The following is a 15,288-nucleotide window of genomic DNA, read 5'->3' as shown; positions in this document are numbered from 1 at the left end:
TTTCTGGGTTAATCTGGGTGGTAATTTCCTGTGTGCCATCTAGTTTTTGACTCTGTCACGTTAATAGTCCAGAACCCCTTTAGATTGTTGTTATTAAGCTTTTAAAAAGATTGTGGCCAAGCAGGCTAATGATGTGTTTAATGAAATGTTTGGTAACTCTGAGCGAGGTTTGATTAGAAAATACCAAAATCTCACTAACAAGATCTTACAAGCTCAGGTCATGGTTTACTGTTGTTTTTCTTTTTAAGGAGGGCAAATGCAAATTATAAGCATGCCGAGGACTTCTCACTGAATAAATATCTGAACCGATCATTGACAAATTGGATAACTTCTGAGGATGTCTAATGCAGTCAAAAGCTGTGGCGTCAATAAAAGGAGCTTAGCCTTCTTTACTCAAACTCTTAATTTGCGATTAACTTGATCTAATGTTTGGAAATCAGATTTAAAAAGATGTTTTTCATGAATTGTTTTTCACATAATGTCTGCTACTCCCTTACTGTTGGATGTAAACATTGCATAATGTATGAGAGACTCCATTCTGGCTGAGTAATACTCTGATGCAGTGCAAAACCCAGCTGTACTAAAATCAGAAGGTGTGCCCCAGTTGAGGTTATAACAAAATATAAAAAGCGTTTGACCTCCTCCCCCTCCTCTTTCTTTAGAAATGAGCACATGTGGTTAGATTTGAACACTTTTCTGCAGTGACTGATGAGGTGTGAAGACGGGCAAAAGTTAGTCTGTGTCCTGCTTCTCTGCACGTCCAAAACAGAAGCAGCGATAATGTGAAGTAGCACTCCGTTAGCTATGTATTGTGTTTGAGTGTGTTGTGAATGGGGATGTCGCTTCAAAGCTGGCCATCAATTGTACGTTACAGTTGAAAAGGACTTGTTCTACATACTTTTTGAAAATCAAGTTTTAAATCATCATTTGCTGTTTTTAATACTATAGGGGGAAAATAAGCACTCAGAAGTTCAGCTTTCATTTTGACAGATTTTTAGTTTCTTCATTAGCTCTTTGGCATCAAGTCCCATTACGTCCTCCTGATCCTCATTTCCTTGCTAGTAGGCACTGTGTGGGGACATCCGCATGCTCGGTCTGAGGCCAGGAGCTGTACTCTGTCCCCAAGGTTAGCTCTGTGGAACGTTCTGGGCTCAGGTCCCAGAGAATAGTGACATGTCAGCAGCCCATTCAAATGAACAGGCTGAGGGTAGCAGTATGTTAGCATTGCTGGGAGGGGGAGGGCATAGGGTGCTAAAACTGGTGCTGCGTTAAACATTGCAGGGGGGAGACCGGGGAGACTGGCTCCATGAAAGGTGTGGTGTCCCCGGATAGGCTCTGCACTTTTTTTCTCTTCTTCCTTTCTTTTGGTTTCTAATATTAAGAGTTTAGTACAGTATAAGCAGAGTTGCTTTGCCAGGATCACTTCGCTTCGTTCCCTTTGTTCCGCAACAAAGTCTAACTTCAAATAATAGAACTGGAGTCTCTGAGACACTGCTGCTTTAAGTAGCAGTCTGCACTTTTTTCTTTTTTTTTTTACAGTGCATTATGTTTAACTAGTAAACAGTGAACACACAGCGAGGTTAAGCTAGGCTTTTAAAGTTGTTACCAGAAACCAGTTCTTGAAAGACTGCATTCTTTTTCCATGTTCAGTTCAGTTCAGTTAAATAGCATCAAATAACAACAACAGTCACCTCAAGGCTCTTTATGTTGTAAGGTAAAGACCCTACAGTAATACAGAGACCCCAACACTCAGGTGACCCATTTTGAGCAAGCACTTGGCAACAGTGGGAAGGAAAAACTCCCTTTTAACAGGAAGAACTCTTTGGCAGAACTGAACATGGCAGATGGCTGTTCGTCGGGAAGGTGCCACACATCACAACTTAATGTGTGCCCAGGCTATTTTTCAGATGCCGTGCTTTCTGGGAACAGTTGAATCTTACAGGAGTGGATGGATTATTGAAAGAGTGGCTGCAGTTAAGGGAAGGGAAATAAAAGGGTGTGCCAAAAGGTATTTAACACACTTCTATTTTGGATCATCAGAACAGTTTCTTTGAGTCCAGCACTCCCAGCTGAGCTATTGAACAATAATTATAAATCAGCTTTACAGCAAACTCGATGATCGTTTTAGCAGGGATGGTGTTATCCCTGCATGCACGCGTGTGTGTGTGTGTGTCAAAACGAGCTAGAAACGCACATGCCAGGAGAGTTAGCAAAACCAGCTGAAGCCTCCAAAGTTCTGGGAGAAGGGTTTGGGCAGGATTTGCACAGCTTGTCTAGATTTCCTTCATAAAATGGAGAAAATTCCTTTGCCAGAATTCAGAATTGTTTCCATTGAACTGCAGCCTTTTTTTTTTTCTTTTTTTTTTTCTTCGAGGAGGCGGACCTTTTATGCTGTTGAAATGTTGCTTGCGAGTTGTGTACGTCTGGATTACAGTGGATTACAGAAATGAATGGAAAAAGGCCCGGCTTTAGTTGAACGATTAAGTCATTCGGGAGGGTTCAGTACAGTTTAATGTTGCAGTTGATTATGCCCTTTAATTCATTATTAATTAATTTTTTAATAGTTTTTTTCCAACCAATTTTTATGTGTAAAAACAGTTAAGCTAATAAGGTCCATTAACTAATTTAATGGTTGTAGCATTTGTCTATACCTGCTCCAGAGGTCCAGCATTTCTTGGAAGGAACTAAGGAAGTTGCACAGGTGTGTGCTGTGATTGGACAGTCAGCGTTGCAGGAGTAATGTAAACCTTTTCAGGCACATGTCCAAGTATGCATGGGCGTGTCACAAGCCTAACATTAAAGGCATATAAGCCAGGATCTTCGTAGCTGAAGTAATGTCACACACTGGTGATTTTCAAATGTCGAGTTGATTATTTCGCACTCCCCGTAGTTTAAAACCAGATCTGATGTGTAAAGGATAGAGCTGTGTGGTCACGCAGTGGAGGCTTGTCAAAGACGAGTTAACCATGCGCTAAAGCGTTTCTGTCTGCTATTTAGCTCTAAATAGGACAACAAAATCCACAAAATGAACATTTTACAGTATTAAAGAAGACCTTTAAACTAGTGACTAACACCATAAAATCATTGGAGGGTTTTCACTGAGGTCACACATGACACGAGGAAAAAATTTCCCAAAATTATATACAGAAGTCTTTCAGTATCTTTCATGAAGAGTTCGTCACCTCGGTATATATTGAAATGTTGTTTGATGGCCATCAGAATAGTATGTGGGCTTTTCCAAAGGTAGTTGGATAGGCAGAGACCATCCTCACTAGCGTTTGAGGCATAGCCAGTCACCCTTGTCCATAAGAAATATGCCAGAAACCACTCAGTTCTGAAAAGAGCTTCGAGTTCCTCCTAGTAGGCTTTTAATGGGTAGAGACTTGCAGTCGTTCTGCACCGGCCCTTATGCTAGAAATGTGGTCCATACTATTAAGGCCTGAAATTAAAAAATAAGATGAAATTTAAGTGAAACCACACAGAAAATAGTAACTCACTTATCTTTATATGCAAGTGCTGGATCTCTGGGTCAGGCTCAGGCAAGAATACAAAGCATGTTGTGTCTTTAATAGGCTTACCCTGCCTTGAACTTTTTAGTACTCTCACTTGATCACATTTAATCCACTAAAGCAGCATCAGAAAAGCCAAAGTGCTGTTTAAATGTTTAACGGTACTTACAATACCTACAGTACCTGTAATTGTGAGACTGACGCCCCAAAACCTCTTTATCTGGAGCCACTGGCACTGTCAAAGGTCCAGTTTAGCTTGAAGCAAACAGCTGATTGATTAATTTTGGCTTTCTGTGCCGCTCCCTGCTTTGTCTTAGCGTCAGCACCAGATTTTATTTTAAGAATGCACATGTATTTTTTTTAATCCCCCAAGTCCGGGAATTAGAATGCTGTGATGTTTTTCACTCTTTTGAGAATCGTTAAACTGAAAGAGAATTTAAATTTATAAGAAATGGACTCATGAGGAAACAGTTTCCCTTGAAAGCAAACTGGAAAATCTGTTCTGTGCTGCTTTTCCCGTGTTTACAAAATTATTGCTGCTTGTGGGAGGTCACAATTTTGTCAGTTTTAATTTTGTGAAATTAAATGGGTCGTCTCGCTCACGTCTTCTGTTAGAAAGTGTGAAATGGTCTGTTCTGGTTTATTTCTGGTGTTCTTGCATTACTGCTTTCAGTACCATTGATGTGACCATCAACTCTTCAGCATAAAAACAAATCCATACGTGTTTGTGGTCTGCGGCACATAACATGCCTTTTCAGAAGTTCTCTTCTGTATTGTTTACTTGAGCCATAAGGTGACCACATGATTGCAGGCAGCTTCTTTTTTTTACTGTTCTTGCACTTCCTCATTTACACCCGTGACTGCTTCTGCTTCTCCAATGCAGGGCTGATTTTTCACAGTCTTCCCTGTCTATCACAGTTCATTTATACTGGAATAAACTGCTAGCTCCTGTACCCAACCCAGTTGCAGATGGTAAAACCACAGTTTTACCATCTGCACGTGAAATCAAAGTGTCTGGTATCTTTTCCAATAGCTGAAGATAAAGGACAGAAATGATGATGGCTTTACTTTGTTACCATTTATTACCATTGTTACTATTTAATCTACTGCTGACGGTTTCAAAATCACATTTTTGCCCTCACTGAACAGTTTTAATATCCATACATGAGCAGTTAATTGAAAACCTATAAGGTGTTTGTGGAAACTTGGCTGACGTTAATTGATCTTTTTGTTTCGTTTCACAGGTCCTGTCATCATCGCCATTGATAAGATTTAATGGAAACCAAGGGGTAAGAACGTATTACGTTACGTAAACACGTTGCTATACCTACAACATCACCTCAGTTTTATTACAGTTTAACTTGTTTAATCATCACAGGTATTTGCCACTTTCACTTTCAAAATTAAGATGTCATTATTACACATTTATCAGTCATTTTGTTAGTTACACCTGTCCATCTGCTTGTTAATGCGGGTATCAGCCACGTGACAGCAATTTGATTCATTTAGGCACGGAGAGGTTCAGTAATAGGCAGTTCTCTGGGTAATAAATTCTTTATTGATGGCAGAGGACCTTGTTCTGAAGACGGTAAGGTAGAGCTGGGCGATAAAACGATAACGATATGTATTGCGAAATAACTTTTTCTCGATAGAAAAATTAAACTATTGCGATAGGCCTCATCTCTCTTCTCCTATTAAAAAAAAAAAAAAAAAAAAAAAAAGAACAGCCAATCCAAATTAAGTAGCGCAGAGCCGACCCAATCACAGCTGCAGCGTCACGTCACGTGACTTGTTACGTACAGCACAAGCGCCAAGGCGCACGTGTATTTGTTTTTGCAGCCGTGCAGCCCGGGTAATGAAGGAAAGGAGTTTGCCGACTAGAGAAAAATCAACCGAGAGCGTGAGCGAAGGTTACCGAAGAAAAAACAGATGATGGTTCCAATGTCGGAGAGCTTGTCGAACGGAAGGGCCACAGAAGTTCCGTAGTGTGAAGGTATTTCGGCTATTTCAAGTCTGACAAAAAACAGAGTAGCGCGCACTGTAAATTGTGCCGAAAGCAAGTCTGGAAATACAATAAAGCGGTGCATGCTCAATCTCTAACTGAAAGCGCTAATTCGTCATTCAGCTTTTGTCAGACTAAAGTAACTGTTAAAACTGTTTGAAAAGCTAAGCTATACAACAAGGAGAGATTGAGAATTTCCTTTTAGTTCTCAGTTTATTTGATATTGACAAAAGTTAGTCAATTTTGTCTGTTCTTCTGTAAAACGACCTAAGATTTATTTTTAGAATTAATATTTTGTTTCTAAGTGGAATTGACAATTTAGTAGTCTGTTTTGTTTGTTCTATTTTGAAACTTAAACGCTTTAGCGGCTGCCTTTTGTGTAGTTTGCAATATTTGCCTTTATTTATCTGAAATTGAAGTCTCATGTTCCTTAAGTACATCTGCCCTGTTGAACTTATTATGGGAAATAAATATTTTAATTAAAACAAGCTGCTAATTATTTCACATTTTACTTGTGAGCAACGGCACATTTAAATCTTACAAATATAGTTATTTGGCTTATATCGTGATATATATCGTTATCGCCTGAAATGAAAAAAACATATCGTGATATGAAAAAATCTTATATCGCCCAGCTCTACGGTAAGGTGTACTTAACAGAATGGCAGGTGATTGTATAACGCAGTTCACATTTTCAAGATGATTTCAGTGGTGAGGCACTCAACAAGTTTGCTGTTTCTTTGTAAGCATGACACTGTGAGTGTGAGGAGTTTAAAAAGATGCTAAATGTAATGATGCACTCTTTGCCATTGTGTCATGTGCTTTGTAAGCACTGCTCGACCTTTAAGCACTGTTGCCACAGAACTTGAGGCAGCCGTTTGAGCCTGTCGTGATGTTAGTCACGTAAATTTGTTTTCTATTGCTTCTCCTTCCAAATAATGTGATCTGACAAAACTGATTAGTACAGGGGAAAAAAGAAACCTCATCATGTCCCCTGCTTCAGTCTTCATACCTATATTCAGACATGTTATGAAAGGAAGATAAAGGAAGGCTCGTGTTTCATGTATACTCTCTGTCAGTCATGTGTTTGTCCACAGTGGGAATTCTGACGAATGATATTTGATTGTTTTGTCACCCAAGTATCATACAGGACACCAAATGTCCTGTTAACATTGATCTTCTCCACTTTCCAGATCTCTTTGAATTTTGTCTCTAGTACAAAACTGTAACAGAGTTAAAGTTTAAAGTGAGCTTATATAAGTGATTACATCGAATTTTGTATATTTGTAATTTTTAAAAATTAATGGTATTTATTTTAACCAGAGTTGAGGCTTTTCTGATTTGATTTTATTAGATTTTTACATTTATTTGTCCAAACTGAAAAATGGTCAGATTGAACTACTTAATAGTTCAATTCAATTTTATTTATACAGCACCAAATCACAACAACAGTCGCCTCAAGGCACTTTATATTGTAAGGTAGACCCTACAATAATACATGCAGAGAAAAACCTAACAATCATATGACCCCCTATGAGCAAGCACTTTTTTGGACAGTGGGAAGGAAAAATCCCTTTTAACAGGAAGAAACCTTCAGCAGAACCAGGCTCAGGGAGGGGCGGCCATCTGCTGCAACTGTATGAGGTGAGAGAAGGAAGACAGGATAAAAGACATGCTGTGGAAGAGAGCCAGAGATTAATAACAGGTATGATTCAGTGCAGAGAGGTCTATTAACACATAGTGAGTGAGAAAGGTGACTGAAGAAGAATCACTCAATGCATCATAGGAATCCCCCAGCAGCCTACGCCTATTGCAGCATAACTAGGGGAAGATTCAGGCTCACCTGATCCAGCCCTAACTATATGCTGTAGCAAAAAAGAAAGTTTGAAGGCTAATCTTAAAAGTAGAGATGGTGTCTGTCTCCTGAATCCAAACTGGAAGCTGGTTCCATAGAAGAGCGACTTGAAAACTGAAGGCTTTGTTTCCCATTCTACTTTTAAATACTCTAGGAACAAGTAAGCCTGCAGTGTGAGAGCAAAGTGCTCTAATGGGGTGAATATGGTACTATAAGGTCATTAAGATAAGATGGGGCCTGATTATTTAAGATCTTGTATGTGAGGAGCAGGATTTTAAATTCTAGATTTAATAGCGAGCCAATGAATGAAAGCCAATATAGGAGAAGTATGCTCTCTCTTTCTTGTCCCTGTCGGTACTCTTGCTGCAACATTTTGGATTAACTGAAGGCTTTTCAGGGAGTTTTTAGGACATCCTGATAATATTTTGCATGAGTATTGGTATAGTTTGCATGGTATAGTTTGCATGGTACAGCAAGCAGTGCCATGCAAAGTGCCCAGTTTTCTTTCTTAATGCAAAACGAGTAGCAGACAGTGAAGTAAACAAAGTGAGCAGAACGCACTGACGCTCCAGGTGTTTCATATTGCTGAAATTCACACCTGTTTGTGTACAAAAGTAGACTTCATGGAGAAACGGTTTTGTTTTGTCCTTCAAATCCTATAATTTAATTGTGCCTCTCCATGATATAAAAATGTCACCGTGGTGCCAGCGTTCCTTGTGTCAGCAGCTAACTGTCCGACAATGATGAACACCCTTACAGGGATTCTCTGCACAAGCAGCTTCTTCCATTAAAGGAAACATGCTCGCTTGACGTGTGTCAGCCTGCCCCGTCTGACATGCATACACTGTCTATTTGCTCTTCGTCTTTGGAAACCTCAGTGTTGGTTTGACACTCGGTGGCTTAGTTTGTTTTGTAGTCTGCCATGCCCAGATGTTGTGTTAGCAGTGCATCTGTGTCCAAAGTGGTGTTTCTGTTCTGCCAGCGTGGTCACAATACCCACAAAAGCCGAGATTTCTAGCATCTTTATCCATAATTATGCTTCATACATCTGTCTTAATCCTGCCCTCCTACACACTCGCTCCCATTGGCATTGCCTCGTCTGCACCCCAGGCTGTTGGCTTATGTAAAGGCTTTGACACCAGGTTATCCTCGGTCACTGAACGTGATATAAAAAGCTCCGGCACAGGTTGGCACCGTATTGAGAAATGTGGTTAAAATGTGCCTTACTGTTTCCGTTGTAACCTCAGGCAGCCTCCTCATAAGCTTTATAGTTCCCTCCTCACCAGGTCTCAGCAGGCACAATGAATGCTTGAACTTAAACATGAAAAATGGTTAAAATAAAACAGACAGAATTTAAATTTCCACTGATGGACCAAGTTAAATAGATTGGTGGCTGGTATACTTTCTAACAGCACACTGAAAACTAATTTTTTTTTTAAAAACCTGCTTGCTAGCAAAACATCTGCCAATATGTGTTTCCTTATGGAAGTCTAATGCTCTAAATATGTTAAAAATATTTTCAGGATGAGACGTTTTGCTTGAGTGTATCCACGAATTGGTTCCTGATGTACACAAAGAGACCAGAGTCTGCAGAAACTCTCCATTCATCATTTATGTATGTAGTCTTATAAACGCCTGTAAAGCAGTAGATGTGACCACTGCTGTAGCTCAAGTGTAGCCAAGTATTTAGTATTTCAGCTTGCATTGTTTTTAAAATCAGAACTAATATTCTTGCTATAACATTATGCACAATAGCCTTGTATTTAGAGTTGTAGCAAGCTTTCCTGTCTGTCAGTATTTTGGTGCACTGCAGAACCATGGAGCCAGGCTCTATTTCATTTAATGCTCATTTATTTTATGTGTATGAACACGTCTGCTGTGGAAAGATAGCTTTATCTCCAGTTTACAGGCTGATTATTCAATGTGACGCTGCAGTTTTTATAAGGGGCGTCATGGTAGGCATTACCTACCCACCTGTCTTTAACTTAACACTCATTTGGTCACATGTTCTGCAGAAGGTCCTGCTGTCTGTTGCCCGGTCGTTTCAGGCTGCAGTTATGATGCAGCAGGCTCGCTCAGGGAAAAAATCTGTTGGTGTTAAGATGAGAATGCAAGTCATAAGTGTGAAAGTGGCTGAATTACAGAACAGATGGCCTGGCTGTCAAGAGATCCAATATTCATTCACTCAGATTCATTCATCTGGTTCAGCTCTGACAGAGTTTGCACACATACCTTTTAGAAAAGTGGGGAAAAATCCAAAAGGCTAGAAACAAAATGGGAGCCATTTTTTCCAGACAGGTTTCATATTTTAAATGGCCAAAAAACACAAACGCTGGCTGCATAAAACATGGAAAACTTTGATCTGGATGATGAGACGTCTCTCCCTCATATTTCATTCTGGCTGCAGAAATATTCTGTCCTAAAATGTAGTTTTGGTAAAAGTGACACACACACGTCCTTTTTTTATGAGTTCTTCAGAAGAGGTGGTGGATGTACCAGAGTTTTTCCTGCACACTGATCATCCCACAGAGCAAAGTCATCAGGATTGAGATTTAAAAACTTTTTAACCACTTGTTCTTGTCCACTTGGAAAATGCACAGACTGCTGCAAAGTTAGATAAAAGATTCATTAAACCCACGACTGCACGTGGCTCAATAGTGTTCATGTCCACAGGATCTTCTAGAGCCAGGGACACGATGCGATATAAAACCAGCATGCAGACGATCAGCAGTTAAATCTGAATCTGAATCTGAAAATGCTGAAACATTCAGTAGCTTTGCCCCCAGATTATGTTTAAAACATGTTTTCCTGCAGGTTGTACTTCTCCCACATACTCACAAATTCTCATAACGGATTCATTAACTGCTTGATGAGTGGCATTTCTGGCTCCTCCCACTGCAGCACGTGTAAAAATACCATGCTTGTTTGTGTTATGGATGCAGAGTGCAAAGAAAAATTATCATTATGCATCTCTTAGTTAAATAGATACAGATAAGCCTGCTACCTCAGCACTGTTGTAAACCAGTGCTGTGCACATGTACCAGCAGCAGGACTGGCTCATGTTTCCAGATTTGATTGTCGTATTGCTCTTTCGTGGGCGTGCCCAGGGTAAGGGCCGACTCTGGGTTTGCAGAGTTCGCCCTCAGATTTCCATTCAGCGTTTGATTGCTGTTCCCTCTGAAAAGGGACTTGGAGGGTCAATTATTAGATCTGGGGGGGGGGGGGGGGAGTCGTTATTGTTTTCTTATCCTCCCCCAGATCCATCGTGTCTCTCCTCATGAATCACTGTTTTTCATGACTTTCTTGCTCTGCTCCTGATATCGGGCACCATGAATTCTAGTCAAGTGTAGTCGGCTCAGTTGGAGAGGATTTGGACAGCTCTCTGGCTGGCTTGAAGCTGAACAAGTCAATAGTGTCATCCATTTAATCTTGGTGTCTCCAATTTATTAATCTATTTTTTTCTTACTTTCTAAGCCAAGACTTGACACTGACAGACTCAAGGCAAGCATATTTCCTTGATTCATATTTTAGCACATAACTAGCAAGTTTTTAAGATAATGAAAGCTGATAGATGACTTATTAATGACACCTTTTGATTTTATTGTTTCCTTGGTGCAGTCTCTGTTTGCTGACTTGATTTTTCTATTCATTTTACTTATTTCTTCTCACCGTGATGAGAGGTGTGGATATCAAGTTTGTGGGGTTTTGGCTTGATTAAAAATAATTAAAGGGACTGGTGTAAATTTGCTGGATCCCCGTTTCTGTACAACTTCTCTCTTTTTTTTTTTATTATTTATCTTTTTTTTTTTTTTTTTTTAAATTTCATTGTTCAGATCCTTTTTAACACTGCAAAGAACTGCACTTAATTAGGTTATGTGTTGAACATCAGACGGTCCCAGCACAAGGTGGTGATGGGTAATCTCTTTAAAATGTTTCTTTGTTTGTATTCCTCTGATTTGTGCTAAAGCTTTCAAAACTTTAATAATTGGAAGGTTTTCACCGTACAAATAAAGCCTAACCCAATTTTCTTCTAAAGAGATAGTAGGTTTTAGTATCCGCCCGCCTCTTAGTCTTGATGCAGACTGAAGCTCTGGGTACTCTGACCAAACCGGATCTGCAGTCACATTTTTCAGCAACTGCGAGTGTTAAAAGTTCATAACTTATTTAATGTATTATTAAAATGTTGGCTCTACTTAATGCATATATTAAAAAAAAAAAAAATCATCCGTGTCTAGTCCTGCCTGCTCAGTGTGAACAAAGACACTTTGGTGATCCAGATGCACAGGTGACACAGACTCGGTCTTGGTTGTGAGGGAGGCTTTTCTCGTCAGGTTTTGATCTCAACGGTGATAACATTCTTTAGAAGCAGTGCTTGTTCATGGATGAGTAAGTTCATGTGTCCACGTGGTGGTTTCGACAGTTTGTTAGCGTGGAGCCTGAGCCATTTGGTGTGGAGGAGCCTCTTCTCACTCTTTCATCCTCTCCAACGTGAGTCACTGAGTCACTGAGTCACTCCCCTGTGCCCTGCCTCTCAGTCAGCTCCGGTGCCTCTTAATTAGATCTGGATTCACAGTCAACCCATCGATCTGCCACTCTTTCAACTAAACGTGACACACATACAGTATGTTTAAACTGTATATGTAGGTGTCTTTCAACACCATGACATACTGTATCATTGTTGATCTTCTTCCCACGTGCATTTCGTGTTCTCAAACTGCCGTAACGGGTTTTATATTGTGCTGAAAGCCTGGAGATGCTTGCTAGCTCTGATGGCAACACTTTCGAGCATGAAACGCTCAATAGAAATGCCCTTACTGATCTTAGAGTAAGCTGCTTTTATCTGCATAGTCTGTATTTTCTCTTGTCTTGTTTTTTTTCCTGTTTGCTGTAGGCCAGAGTTTTATTGCAGGTACAAGTAAGTATGTGGGTGCTGGAGTCATAATGGGGCTGCGTCCATTTGTCTCTGTTGCAATGGCAACACTGCCAGTTGATCTGTAAAGACGAGCGATGGGGTCAGGGCTCATTACAAAATGGAGCAAGAACATTGAGTACATATAGGGCCAGATTTACTAAACGGGACAAACGTGGATGTGAGCACAATCACCAGATGGTGCTGATAGGTGTGGCTGGTTTTACGGGTGTTTTTACAGTTGTGCTGTTTTCTGAGCGCAGGCGGTGTACTTCACTCTTCATAAATCTTGTTGTGCACTTGAGTCATACTTTGTTCCCTAAGAAAGGAACTTCTGAGTTCCCTCTTCTTACACCCAGTCTTGTCCCTGCTCTCTCTTTGTAAATACAGGCAGTACAGTGTAGGAGGGTGGTCAGTGTTACTGCTGCTAATTAACTGGGCTAATGCAGATAACGAGGAAAAAGTGTGCTATAATTTCTAAATGATCATTTTCCCTTTATTAACAAAGCTGTTTACAGAGTCATGGAACAGTTTTTACAGGTAGGAAAATACAGGTGATTGTGTCACCTGCAGCCTCCACACTTGCTGTCTTTGGTAAAACAGTTTAGCCGCCTGCATGTGATTTCCAGCACTGATTAAGGAGCCAGTGAGTCACAGGTAGAGCCTCTGATCGAGGCTGGGTCACCAGCAGTAACCTGCTCACCAATCAAGAGGACCTTTGCTAGGTGTCCAAAACCACCTAATAAGTAACTTCAGCCTTTTGTCACTCTGGCTCAGTGTGATGCACAGTCCTTGGCGGTGATACCACTTGAATTTGGTCAGATGGGCTGAAAACACAAACCTCTGCCTCCGCTCGCGCTCCTTTAGTGAAGGAGTTTCTTTACACGACGAATCGATTCGCTGTTGAATTCACAGCGTAATAAAATCATTTTGAGGTGAATCAGAAGTGTGTCAGCTAAGGTTTGGGTGTCGCCCCGTGCTTTCTCCGTCAGTGTGCCCCAGGGTGGCTGTGGCTACAATGTAGCTTGCCATCACCAGTGTGTGAATGTGTGTGTGAATGGGTGGATGACTGGATGTGTAAAGCGCTTTGGGGTCCTTAGGGACTAGTAAAGCGCTATATAAATACAGGCCATTTGCCATTTACTCTACACATTGCCCTTTAAGATTACCAGCCTGCTTCTTTGCACTGCATTAAAATGTCAGCTGTATTCACACAGAGCCTAACTATAATAGTGCCCAATCTACTTTAAAGGAAAAACGCAACATCTGAATCTCGGCTCTCTTCTAAAACTATTTCCTCTACTTAACCAAAGTATCCAGAAGCTTTGCTTTATGATAAGAGGTTTATTAGCCAGATGACTGTGGTTAATTCTACGTTCACCTCAGTCTTTTATAAGCGACACCTGTAGCGCTGGAGGAGGGTTGTTTGTGGGGGCAGAGTAGTATGTGCGCACTGCAACTACATCAAAGGCCACAGACTGCAGAAATGCCTACCATAGTTGTTCTGCTAACATATTTTAGTGGTGCGTTTGGACAACAATTAAAACACTCTGTAGTTGTGAATGAATGCTGTAGAAACACAAGGTGGGAGATTTACATGCATTTTGTGTGGTTTTTAAATGAGCAGAAAATCTCTGGAGCTTTGTCAGATTTTTTTTTAATTTTTTTTAAATGTTATGTACCAAGTGACATCCTGTTTACAGCAATGCAAACAACATACAGGAAAAGTGTCTGGAAAGTATGTTAAACATGTTTTTAATATGCATCAGACCTTCGTGAAATCCATAATCTGCTGAGGTTTATGTTGTTGTTGGGTTTTTTTTTTTGTTTTTTTTTTACTTTCATGCTGAGTTAATGTATCGTGTGTTTTGTTTTTGTCTTCAACAGAAAATTTCAATACCACGCTCAGAAAATTCAAGTGAACTCCAAACTTTTACTTTCTACCTGTCGAATGTGGGCAGAGATAACCCCCAGGGCAGCTTCGACTGCATCCAGCAGTACATCACCAGGTGATGAGTGCAAACACAAACAGTGCTTTCTTATTCATTTCTCTTATGTAAATACACGAAGGTGCCTACGGTCGCGCGCGTATTTCCCAAGGAGTCAGTCCTCCAACAGCAGGTGAATGCACATGTTTGATTTGATGCCCTTCCTGACGCAGTCCTCCCATATATCCGGGCTTGGGACTGGCACTAGGTACACTCCATAAAAACACAAGAGGACTAGATGTAATGTCATGTTCTGTCAACATATTTAAACCATGTGTAAATAGTCAGCAGTCTTTGGACTTCAATTATCTAAAGAGTATTTCCAGGCAGACTGTTGCTTGGAAATACTGTTAAACTCGGGACCTGAGGCCAATCATCAGGTCTCTCAATTCACCGCCTTACAGGCAGCATAGATGGAGACAATGGGGGTTTCGGCCCCGGGACTCTGTGACATTTGTGAACTTTGGTAAATGGTTCATTCTTTCTTCATCTTTTTCCAGTTAAATATGAAAAGGTGCTGCAAGCCGAGTGACGACATAGTTCTGTCAAATTAACCCAAACCTGAGTTATTAAACAAAATATTCTTGCAAAATAATGTTAAGGTAAGAACTTAAGCTATCTGGTGTTCCAATACAGTTAAACTTCAATCATGGGTGGTCGGGCCCATCCCAGCAAGTAGAGGTGGGAAGGACTCGACACATAACGTCCGCAAACTGTGACTGAATCAAATTAATGCCGGCAGATGTGTGCGTCGAAGAGGAAGGAAATGGAGGAACAGAATGAGGAACTACAGGGATCTTGTACTTGTCAAGTTTCTGACCCCATTGTTCTCAAAGTATTTTTAAAAAGTGGGTCAGCTGGAGTTAATTCGAATCTCCGACTTGATCCTCGTCAACCTCCAGTTGCAGTCTAAAACCCAAATGACAGAGCTCGGCTTCCACCAACTGTGCTAGCACCATCTCATTTTCTGCCAAATCCCCATCAAAGTGGATGGGAATCAAAGGGAGCCGGAAAGTCTGTGAAAG

General features: G+C 40.6%; 1 protein-coding gene across 2 annotated transcripts in view; it reads left to right on the top strand.

Annotated features, from left to right (window-relative positions):
* Positions 1-15,288, top strand: part of ell (elongation factor RNA polymerase II) — a 34,528-nt gene that overhangs the window by 8,018 nt on the left and 11,222 nt on the right. For both annotated transcript variants that reach the window (XM_013275090.3, XM_019351724.2), the window contains 2 exons: positions 4,754-4,798; positions 14,163-14,284. In XM_013275090.3, the coding sequence (XP_013130544.1) occupies positions 4,754-4,798; positions 14,163-14,284 (167 nt within the window). The remainder of the gene's footprint in view (positions 1-4,753; positions 4,799-14,162; positions 14,285-15,288) is intronic.

Source organism: Oreochromis niloticus, linkage group LG23, assembly GCF_001858045.2.
Source record: "Oreochromis niloticus isolate F11D_XX linkage group LG23, O_niloticus_UMD_NMBU, whole genome shotgun sequence".
Classification (NCBI taxonomy): domain Eukaryota; kingdom Metazoa; phylum Chordata; class Actinopteri; order Cichliformes; family Cichlidae; genus Oreochromis; species Oreochromis niloticus.
This window is presented reverse-complemented; position numbering and strand designations above follow the sequence as displayed.